Source organism: Amblyomma americanum, chromosome 6 (assembly GCF_052857255.1).
Source record: "Amblyomma americanum isolate KBUSLIRL-KWMA chromosome 6, ASM5285725v1, whole genome shotgun sequence".
NCBI lineage: Eukaryota > Metazoa > Arthropoda > Arachnida > Ixodida > Ixodidae > Amblyomma > Amblyomma americanum.
In genome coordinates, this window is record NC_135502.1 from 131,818,628 (window position 1) to 131,830,069 (window position 11,442).

The 11,442-nt window shown below is 50.0% G+C and overlaps 1 protein-coding gene across 1 annotated transcript; it reads left to right on the plus strand.

The window, feature by feature from the left end:
- Positions 1-509: 509 nt before the first annotated feature.
- On the plus strand, positions 510-2,904 carry LOC144095512 (uncharacterized). Its single transcript, XM_077629225.1, has 2 exons — positions 510-698; positions 1,841-2,904. Exons 1-2 carry the CDS (start codon positions 629-631, stop codon positions 2,902-2,904), a joined length of 1,134 nt encoding a protein of 377 aa, XP_077485351.1. The 5' UTR covers positions 510-628.
- Positions 2,905-11,442: the final 8,538 nt, after the last annotated feature.

An 11,442-nucleotide genomic window follows, 5' to 3' on the forward strand; every position in this document is an offset into this window, starting at 1 on the left:
AGTAAACATATTTACTTGTTTTAAGTCCGGCAAGAAGGGAATCTAGCGAGTGCATCCGCACAGTTCCTGTCCATGTAGTACAGAATAATTGGATCTTTTAGAGCTTGTTCTAATTTAGATTTTCGGAAATGGTATGCGATGCTTGTAATGTGTGTGGAAGCCTGTTGCTTTTCATTTCCCGCCTTGTACGTGAAATAATATATTCATTTATGATTTTTCAGACAATGCCATCAATAATCTGGAGCATTATTTCACCAAAGCATTAATTCATATCCCCCAGAATTATCCGACCAGTTATTTTTGTTTTACGTCAAAAACCGTACCGGTGCTAAAAATAAGCAAAGCTTCCTAAAGGTAAATTTATCTAGAAAAGAGAGATATTTCTGGAGCGAGAAGCCCGGTATCGGAACCATTGTTAGGTTTTCTCCCTGGCTCCTTCAGTTGAGCGCAAAGAAGATGAAAAGGAGAAGATGAAGAAGAATGTTATGCTGCGTACCACAGAGGCTAAATTTTCTACCAAAGACGACGAAAAAAAAAAACACTGCTGTCGAAGCCCAGGACGAGGTCAAGTGCAGCAATCGGCCAGACCCGGACGACTTTGTTGCGCTTACGTTCAGTGCCTGGCTTTATGGTGATGGAAACGGTGCAGCAACCCCACTGTATGGTCCATGGTCAGGAGGTGGATGAAACGCTGACAAGTACGTATACCTGCAAGTTCAACCACAGTGTGGCATTTGTGGAAAGGCGTCTTCGGTCACCCGTCGCGTTCAAACAGCTATAGCGTCAACTTGTACAGGGCTATCCAAAGCCTTTTTGCGAGATTCGATGGCGTCTGCCGAACATGATTCTTTGCTCTAAAAGGCACAGCACTTCAACTTGTGGTTACGCCTCACAGCCTGTCAAAACAGTTTTGACTCGGAATCAGCACAATGCCTGACTGTGAAGTCAACCGCACTCAGGCCAGACCGCAAACAGTCTGCTTGTAGCAATTTGGAGCTTAAAACGGCAAACGAAAAGGATAACAACTACTTTCAACTCTGTGGCGCACACAGTTGTAAATTCAGTATGCCGCAGCACTTGCGTCTGTGGTGCTATTTACGGTGTATAATGAGCAGTAGTCATAGACTCCTCCCCCTTGCCCCGGTAAGGTGGCGAACGAATCCATGCGTCCGACTAATTCCGTCACTTATCGCACCTTCTTTCATCGGTGCCAGTAGAGGCTCGTTTTAGTATACAATGGGTAGACCACAGATCATTCCGAGCTTCTTGGATAAATACCGGAAGTTACGCGTATAAGGTCTTGAAAGTAAGAGATGGATATGATACATATGCTGAAGCGGGACCAAAAACAGCTGATCAGAGTGTGTGTTGAGCCTTCTAAGTCTGTGCGCTCTACTTTAGCAACTAATGAGCGTTGATCACTGCCGCAGAATCGGCAGTGGTAAAATGTATGTCACATGACAAGCGCAGCAGGGGGTGCAAGAAAGTTTGGTGGGCGGATGAGATGAGCAAGTTTGCGCAGGTCAGGTAGCTGCAGCTGGATTAAGACCGGATTAATCAACGCATATGAAAGAGGAATTGACCCGGCAGTGGGCGTAGTCGAGCTGATGATGATGATATTAACTGGACACGCACCAGGATCGTTTAATTTACTTCTATATAGTTGTTGCCTATAGCTGCATTGCATGTTGAGAGACGTACTTTTCGAGCTACCTGTCTGGCTTGCACTCGCTATAAACATAATTTTACTATAGCGACTGCGCATGAATACTGGTCCGGCTGTCTCCTACGTTACGCGAATGTGTGTCCTCCTGATTATTTTATTTTTTTGTGTGTCCAGATTTCACTGTGTCGGAAGCAGTTGCCCGCGGATCGGGGAGCACGCAGTGTACAGGAAGCGACGACGCGCACCTCCTGGCAGCAAACGCCTTATGCGATGTTCACTCGCCGCCACAATTGAGACGGCCAGTGACAGCGAACAGCGTCGCTTGTAATAGACCCGGGTCGGACGACAACCACGTGTCCAATAACAGGGATACAAAGCTCCTTATGCCGCGGCCGCCACGGGTTCATCGACGGACAGCTTGCCAAGTCAAGTTGGGCTCAAGCTTCGCAGCCAGTCATGATCGAAATGACCGTTTCGCAGCTCCGGTGACGCGTTCAATCCGTATTGCTCGCCTTTGCGGTCAGAGAGTAGTTCCTTTACCACAATGTTCTGCAGGAGCCGGCCATCAGAACTTGCAGCGAATCTTTGGTGACAGTGACCCACGGGAGGAGGACCTGCAGAAGTTTTGTGCGAACAATCAATTTAACGTCTACGAGTGTGTTGAACAACCCGTGAACGAGTCACCCGTGCTATGTATATCGCACGATGTCTCAAAGAGTAAGTACAACGATTTATGCGCTTCAGCCTCCAAAGTTAAGAACCACGAGGAGACGAAGGAGGATCTCAAACCCTCCTCGACGCCGGATGTTATCGGCATCCAGGATCACCCCGCGGAATATGAGCGAATATATGGGCGGCAAGAACCGGCGCCAAGCCATTCGCCCGCAGGGTGCATTGTACACAATGAAAAGTCCAGTGACATGGCCAGTGCACCTGCCATTAAGATATCGCTGCAGGCGGACCAGCCCGCACGCCGTTCTTGGTTCAATGCCGCTGTGACTATTGCACTCGTCATGTTTATCGTGTCTCGCGTGATCTATCTCCAGAAATACAAGAAGCGGCCGCTGGGGATCGATACTGCGGGCACTCACAGCGCTTATGAAATCTCCAATGTGGCACTTTTTCGCCTGCGGAAAAAATATATTCGCCCGATTGTCGAAGGAATGAATTCTAATGAGGCTAAGCAAAAATCCGCATTTGAACATATTCAGGGACCCGCGGAAGAAAAGCTAATGTAATTGAAGCGAATTTTCTGATTGGAAAAACAGCGTTTTCGAGCCAACTTTTATTTATTTGTTTCCTTCTGTGTGCGGCTTGCAAGAACGCTCCGCGAACCGAGCAAAACGAAGCCATAGAAATGTGCCTGTAGTTCTTTCAGCATTCTAATCTTCTCAGACCCTGCACCCATGTAATGCCTTTTACGGTGCTAGCGTCACTTGCGTGCTTCCACGTAGTCACCTTTTTCGGTAGTCGAAATTTCACTACGGCGTCCCTCATAGCCTGAGTAGCTTTGGGACGATAAAGCACCATAAGTCATCAAGAACTATGCAGAAACAGGGTCCTGTTAGTGACCGCCGCGTTTTACTGTTTAATTCTTTGTACTTTTGCTTAAATATATATTCTGCAGCCTGTGTATTTAAATAAATGTTCGTCATAAGACGACTGTGCATGTTCATAAAGGCATAGAGACTCTCAAGACACAGCATGGACAGCAGCTAATGAGAAGTAATTGTTAGATCCGGGGGTGTAGACTTTTTTTGTAATTTATGTGAGCACAGATACCAGAGAAATGTGGTTTATGGTGTTTTACGTCCCAAATTGACCATGTCTATGAAGGACGCTGTAGTGAACGCCTCCGAATAATTTCGACCACGTGGAGTTCTTTAACGTGCACTGGTATCGCACAGTACACCACCTCCATCGAAATTCTACCGTCGCGGCCGGGATCGAACCAGTATCTTTCGGGTCAGTATCGGAGTCAGCGCTGTGGCCACCAGAGAAATGTGTTTTACCTAACAGTAACGAACCAAACTGCGCCTCAAGTCCAATGAGGTTAATCTGTACGATGCTAATCCCGAATAAAGCAAAGCGGTAAGTCCTGAGGTTTTCATGAACTACCGGCTCAAAGCTTGGTTTATTGTCGTCAGGGCACTTGAGTGTGCTTCTTTGATTATGTAAGATGGATCTATGAGCTGGCAGCTTTTTGTATCCTATATATAGCTTCGTATCTATATGTGCAATATTTTTAGCAAAATGTAACTTCCTTCGAAGGTATCGCCAGTTTTATTCGCACTTTAAAAAAAAAATAAAATCAGGGATCCACGTTAGCCATTTAAAGTAGTTCTCTGTACAATTCAACATTTTTCTTGAATTAATCTTGTCGCCGTGGTGGAGGTGTGATGCAGCTTGTATCACACTGCTTTTCATGCAGCGTTGCGGAAGATGTTTCCCTAATTACATTATATTATGAAGTTTTGATTGTAAAGTGCCAGAAATCCATGTTTATGGTTCTGTAGAGTCCGCCTGATGGGAAAATCTATGCGCTTTTGACATTTCTAGACAGACTGCTAAATTTCCCATCCAGTAATAAGTAGTGTGTAAGTCTAGGTGGTGACTTTATCGTTAAGCTATTCTACCATAAATTCATTGGTACTCAACTAGAACTGTTTCTTGATTCATTTGGGTACAAAATGTCATAACAGAATTCACGCGAATAACTTCTCGTTTTGAAAGTTTGCTTGAGCTTTTCATTACAAGCAGTACGGAAGACTGTATCATAGGGTGTTATTGATACACATATCAGCGATCACTTACCAATTTTCGGGTTTAGCCAGCTCAATGAAATACTGAAAACATCGAATCACCATGAATCATACGTTGCACAAGAAATAAACTTTAAAGCGCTAAATGCTTTCCGATCTCAAATTCAAAAACGAAGACTGGAGCCGGATTTTTGAGGATATCAACCCTGATAGCACTTATAACATGTTCATGACAATGCTAAGTATAAACAAGGATTGTTTTAAGTTCAAAAAGGTTACGAAGAATCGTAAGATACGTAAGCCATGGCTCACCAATGTGTGCTTGGGGAGTGATCGGGAAGAAAAATTTTTGTATTCAGAATTTTTGGGAACCAGAAATTCGATTTCTCCACTTTCAAAAAAAAAAATGCCGCAACTCTAACAAAATTTTTACGCAAGTTTAAAAATAATTTTTTTGAGAATATATTGAGTGCAAACAAACTCGCAGCGATGTGTCTTGGCGTAAACCAAACTAACTTCTGAATCGTGGTATTTATCAAACGAAATTAAAAATAATAGTAAACAGCAAGCCAGTTAAAGGCAAGAAGTTGGCCGATATATTCAACGACAACAAGAGCGCTTCTTCTAATCCTTCAACACAATATTTAGGTGCTCCGAGTATGAATAGCGCTGTTTTTCCCCCAACAACCCCAGAAGAGGTGCATTCGGTTTTCATGTCGCTTAGGAATAGCGAGGCACGTGATATATACGGCCTCCAGATTACGCCGATAAAATTTGTTCTAGATCTCTTGGTCCCAGCACTTACGTATACAATTAACGTTTGCTTCTCTACGGGAATCTTTCCCGAGAGCATGCAGCGTGCGAAAGTAACAGTTCTTTTTAAATCAGGGAATAAAAATGAGCTATCGAATTATCGCCCCCTCTCGGTTCTGCCTATCATACCAAAGGACTAGAAGAAATTATTTGTAAGCGCCTCACTGCGTTCTGCGAAAAATATTCTGATATATCACCACAGCGCTTGGGATTCCGTAAAGTAAGGTCAACTGAGTTGGCTATGCTCACTTAAAAGGAATTAATATTGAATGGGTTCGAAGAGAAGAAATTTACCCTATAGACTTATTTGTAGACTTTTCGAAAGCATTCGATTGTACAGACCACATTATATTGCTCACTAATTTAAAACACTATGGATTTCGCGGAGTTCCTCTGACACATTTAAAATCATACCTAAAGCATCAGAAACAGAGCACTGCCATTGGTGACGAACTTTCACCTCTGCAATGGTAAGCAGCGGGGTTCCCGCAAGGTAATAGTTTAGGGCCAGTATTATTCAATCTATATGTAAATGATATAATTAACATCAGTGACAGCACACATTTTGTAGTTCACGCAGATAACACCATTATCTTTCTACAGTCAGATAAAGTAGTCGAACTTGGGCGTGTAGCCAATACTGCGCTCGATTTGTTGTCTAATTGGAGTGCGACTAACTCGCTAAAAATTAACACATTGTGATGTGGACACGAAGGCGTCGGGGGATTTTTGAACGCGGTGCGTCGACAGTGGTGCGTCGGACGGCGAAGCGCTGCGCGTGCCAGCCCACCGTTGCGCCTGTGCGCGTGCGAATGGTGTGTGCGAGGCGCGGAGACGAAGGGCGTGGCGAGCACGAGGAGCGGGGAGCTGACGTGTCAGAAAACCGAGGTGTGAAGGAAGACAGCGCAGCGGGGATCGGATCATTTAAGCATGGAGGTGGCAGCCGTCGGACGTTGGGTCCGTGCTGCCGTGACCTCTCTTGGACCACCGTTGTAAATCTCTTGCTTTCCTTGCCAGCTTGGAGGTGGCAGCCGATGCACTGAGGGAGCGTGCACTCTTGAATAGCCTGCTTTAAGCCTCTGGCGTTTCGTGGCGCCGTCGGCGGGACCTGGCGACGTTTTTCCTGCTGCTGCCGGGTTCTTCGGACGGCTGACTGGAGACCACCGGCGTCTTTCTGCAGTTCTCTACGCTCCTAATACCACCTGGCTCACTTTCGCCACTTCCGTCGACGCAACGCCAGCGACACGTCGCAGTTCATCAACCCGCGTTTCGTCCTGTTTACAAGGCATCCCTGCTACACCTGGGACGCTCAGTACCAGGTGAACTCTTTCCTTTATTCTGTAGGGTTGTACGCGTGTTGAGGATGTGTTTTTTTAAAGCGAAAGCTTTACTGCCGCGCGAGAGAGAACAACTTTATTTGCCACTTGAGGGCTGGGAGTTAGGGCAGGTGGGCTGAGTGTTGCCCCCAGGTGGGTGCCACGTCTTGAGCCCACGAGACGAGTGCGAGTTGTCTTCTTGTCTAGTCTTGCAAGAAGTGGGGTCCAACCTCCCAAGGAGGGAGCTGACAGTAACGTTTGTGTGGCAGGGTTACCCTCGCATCCACAGACGATGTGTACCTGAGTGGCAAACACTCCGTGGTCGCCATTAGGACAGACGGGGTCATATTCCCCGTCAGTGATGAGATATAGTCGAGAATGACTGGGAATCGAAATGGTATGCAGTCTGGGAAGCATGGTGGCTTGCGCTCAGTCGAGGTCGGGGTGGGGAGGCGTGTACACGCGTCTTGTCTTCTTGTAGAAGTTGGTGATTACCGCATAGGATAGGGGGCCTCGGCGAGAGCATCCGGGCTCGACGGGCCGGCTGCCCGGTTGATTAGCCCTCGGGCTAAACAGTCGACCCCCTCGTTCCCAGAGTTCCCCGAGTGCGCAGGTACCCACACTAAGCTTACAGTGCGGTCGAGAGTGCAACCGCGGAGGATGTGTGCGGCAGGCAGACAAATTGAGTTCGAGAAATTTTGAATTGCTAGTATAGTCACAGAGAATCGTGCGTGCGCGAGGGCCTGCGATGGCCAGCGCGATCGCGAACTCTTCGGTAGTGGTGGGGTAGTGTGTGCGCACTGTGGCAGCGTTGACGAGGGTAGGGTGGTGGTTGGCGTGGCTACGCAGGTCATGTATGTGTTGGAGTCGCATTTCGACGCGTCCACGTAGATGGTGTGTTCGTCGGTGGAGTACGTGTCGTCCAGAGCCTGGACCTTGAGTTGCCGGCGCGTATCCATATCGTGGCGGCAGGGAAACATGTTCTTGGCCATGGGTTTGACGATCAGCCGACTATAGACTCCAGTTGGAAAAGGAGAGGTGAGGTGGATATCACCTATAGGGTTAATGTTAAGACGGTCGAGAATGTGATGACCGTGTTTGGCGCTAGAAAGTCGATGTATCTGGGCAGTCTTGTGTGCTTTTAAAAGCTCTGTGAGGGTGTTGTATACCCCGAGCTGGAGCAGGCGCTGCGTGCTGGCGAACTAAGGCAGTCCCATCACCGCCTTGTATGCCGAGCGGATGACGCTGTTTACGGCCTCTTCATCTTTGCGGCGGAGGTGGTAATAGGGGAAAGAGTAGACAATCCTAGTAAGAAGGAAGGCTTGTGTGAGGCGGCAGAGGTCGGTCTCCCGCATGCCTCTGCGGCGAGTGGCGATGCGGCGGGTAAGGCCGTTGATCTGGTGGGCGGTGGTTCTGAGGCGTTGGATGGCTTCAGAGGTTTGCGTGTTGTTCTGCACCAGCATACCTAAAACGCGGATGGTCTGCACGGGAGGTATGAGGTGTCGATGTGGAGTGTGATTGGCTCTTGGATGTCGGGGACTGGTCGGCGAACCCGCCTATCCCGGATGACTAACAGCTCGGATTTGGTGAGAGAGGAAACGAAGCCGTTTGCCTGCACGAAAGGTGGACAGTGTATATTGTCTGTTGAATTGAATCTTGTATCTCCCCGTCCTAGCCGATGTTGGTCCAGAGGGTGATATCGTCGGCGTATAGGGAGTGTTTGATATGGGGTATGGTGTCCAGAAGTGAGGGGAGGCCTCGCATAGTGATGTTAAAGAGGAACGGGGACAAGACTGCTCCCTGTAGTGTCCCCCTTGGTGCCCATGGTGATTTTGTCGCTGCAGAGGTCTCCAATGTGGAGTTCTGCAGTGCGGGTGTGGAGAAAGTTGGCAATATAGTTGTAGGTGCGGGTGCCTACATTCATCTGGGAGAGGGTGGTCAGTATAGATGCGTGCGACACGTTGTCAAACGCCTTACTGACGTCGAGGCCGAGAATGGTGCGTGTGGTCCGGATGGGACCCGGGTCGAGTATGTCGTTTTGTATCTGCCACATGATGTCCTGGGTGGACAGTCCAGCCCGGAAAGCAATCATGGTGGTGGGGAGGAGGTTCTCCTTGTCTACGTGGGTGTGAAGTCTGTGTAGAATTATGTGCTCCATAACCTTCCCCAGGCAAGACGTGAAGGAGATGGGCCGGAGATTGCCTAGCTCGAATCGTTTGCCTAGTTTGAGTATGAAGATTACCTTGGCATGCTTCCAGGAGTGTGGAAGGTGACCTTCATGCCAGTGGTGGTTGAAAAGGTCCGCAAGTGCTTCAACTGAATGGTCGTCGAGGTTGCGTAGCATACTGTTGGTGATGCGGTTGTCGCTGGCGGCCGCGGTAGTCTAGATATGGTTCAGGGCGGCGCCGATTTCCGACACCATGATGTCTCTGTCCATGTTTGGGTTCTTAGATCCCGTGTATTCCGAGGGAATGGGTATGTCTGTGGAGGTGCTGAAGCATTTGTTTTTCAAGGTAACAAGGAGTTCCTCGTTGGTGCCTTGAAACGCGTGTATGACGCGGTTGAGATTCTTGTGGGATGCAGACTTGATGTGTGTCGGATCAAGCAAGTGCTTGAGCAGAAACCAAGTGTTCTTGAACCTAAACTGCCCATTGAGGCGGTCGCAAGTCTGGTGCCATTGCTGCTCACTGAGTTTGGAAGAGTAGGCTTCGATCTCTCATTTGAGGCGAGCGAGGCGAAGCTTGAAAGGACGGTTGTGTTTGCGTCTGAGCCAGCGAGCGTGAAGGCTAAGCTGGGTCTCCCACATGTACATGAGTTTGGCGTCGGGGGTGGGGCCATGCTCATCCTGGGTGGCCATGGAAGTGGCGTTGGCGGCGTCACGGAGCAGTGTCTCTCTGCATGTGTCGAGGCCGGTTATGGGGCTCTGCGGACGCTGAGCTCACACGTATCAGAAAGCGTCCCAGTTGGTGTGTGCGACAGTACGACAGGGGGCCTTGCTGTGTGTGGCAGTAAAGGTAGTGCTGAGAACATAATGATCGCTACCTATGTTCATACCGAGATCTGCCCAGCGCGCGTCTGGGATATTGCGGGCGAAAGTGAGGTCCGGACAGCTGTCTTGCATGACGCTGTTGCCGAAACGTGTGAGTCATTCGGGGTCGAGGGGTAGCGTGAGGCCCAGTGCCGCGGCTATCTCCCACACCTTGGCTCCTTTGCAACGACAGGCTTTGCGAGGGTAGCCCTCCCGGCGTGCGGTGCGTTAAAATCGCCCACTATAAGTAGCATCTCGTTCCGCGCGGCTGGCTGCACAGGCCTTGCGGAGGAGAGTGGCTATCTTAGAGCTCTTGTCACTTTGGCGCTGCACACGTTTAAGATGTTGAGCGGAGATTGGGCTCGGCTGTTGGGAAGGACCTGCACGAAAGTGTGAAGGACTTCCGCGTAGTCGAGATCGAGCTGATTATCAGTGAGGTTGCGGTGCACGAGGATGGCGGTACTCGGGCGGAGATCCGGCGCCACCGGTTGGTTGTAGGCGGCATAGCTGGTGAGTTTGGCGTCAGTGTACGTTTGTTAGAGCGCGATATTGTTAGAGAGGGTATATTCTAAAGCTATCCGCTTTGCCTTGAAGCCTCTGCAGTTCCACTGTCATACCGTGATGGGCGCGCTAGCCATCGCGTTTCGTGTAGGGTTCAGGGCGCTGCTGAAGCTCTATGGCGGTTTTGAGAATACCGCCAGCACACGCGGGCGCGGCTGCACTCTCGGGCGCGGGAGTCGGAAAGGGCGACTGAGTTCGCGGGGGTGTGCTGAAGTAGACCATTTGCGGGGGGCCCGTAAGGCGGTCGAGACAGATAGTGAGGGTGTGGATATTGGCTGCCATGGCGGAGCAGCCTTCAATGAGACGCTCAACAGTGGGGGTCAGCCGTTGGAGGGCGTCCTCTATTTTAGAGATACGAGCGTCAAATGCATCGAATTTGGCATGACTGTCGGAGGTGGAGGGTGGGGGAGCCTTGCGCTTAGTGCATTTGGGCTGGTCGGTGTCAATGGCACGATCGGGGTTGGGAACGCGAGCCATCTGCTGCGGCTGCGATTTTTGGTGCGCCTGTTCGGACTCTAGGCTGTGAAGTTTAGCATTGGCCTGTGCTAACTGTAGCTGTAGTTGTTTGACCATGTCTGCCAGTTCCCTTACCTGCGGATTGGCCAGTTGGCTTGTAGCCGGCGTAGGAGTCTTCAATCCGACTTGCTTGCCGGGCTTGCTCTCCGGTCTGGACTGAGAGTTAGCCCGGGAATCCTGAGATCGTGATGAGGAGCGGCTACGGCTGTTGGGGCTTGAGCTGCTGCTTCGCAGTGGCGGGAAAGAGTGATCTCTTGGGGGTCGTTGTTGGTTGCCGCGGCCTCGGGAACGGGACTGGTGGCCATGTGACAAGGTTCCGGTGTCAGTGTCAGTATCCGTGGATGAATGGGAAGATTTGGGCGGGTTGGTGGCCACGAAACGGTATTTCCAGCTCCTGCTGCCGGTGGGATTTGGGCACTTTGCACACGATGCACGTGGCTTGACAGGTGGGTGGTTGGCCGGCTGCTTGGGGCTCATGAGCCACGCCGCAGCGCCGGCAAGTGGGTTGGCGTGGTTGAGGGCACACGTCCGCTCTGTGACCCAGCTTGCGACAGTTGAAACACGCCTCCGGGTGCCCCTTGTAAGGGAACACCTCTAAGGTAAAGCAGAAGTACCGCATGTATCGGGGAAGCTTGGTGCTAGCGAAAGTGTCGTGTCTGGCCCATACGGCGCGCAGCAACGATGGGGAGGTCGGAGTTGTGAGCCCGAAGCTCGGCGAGGATTTCAGCGTCCCTTTCATAGCTGTAGGCCGGGTACGGAATACCCCGCACGGAATTGTCC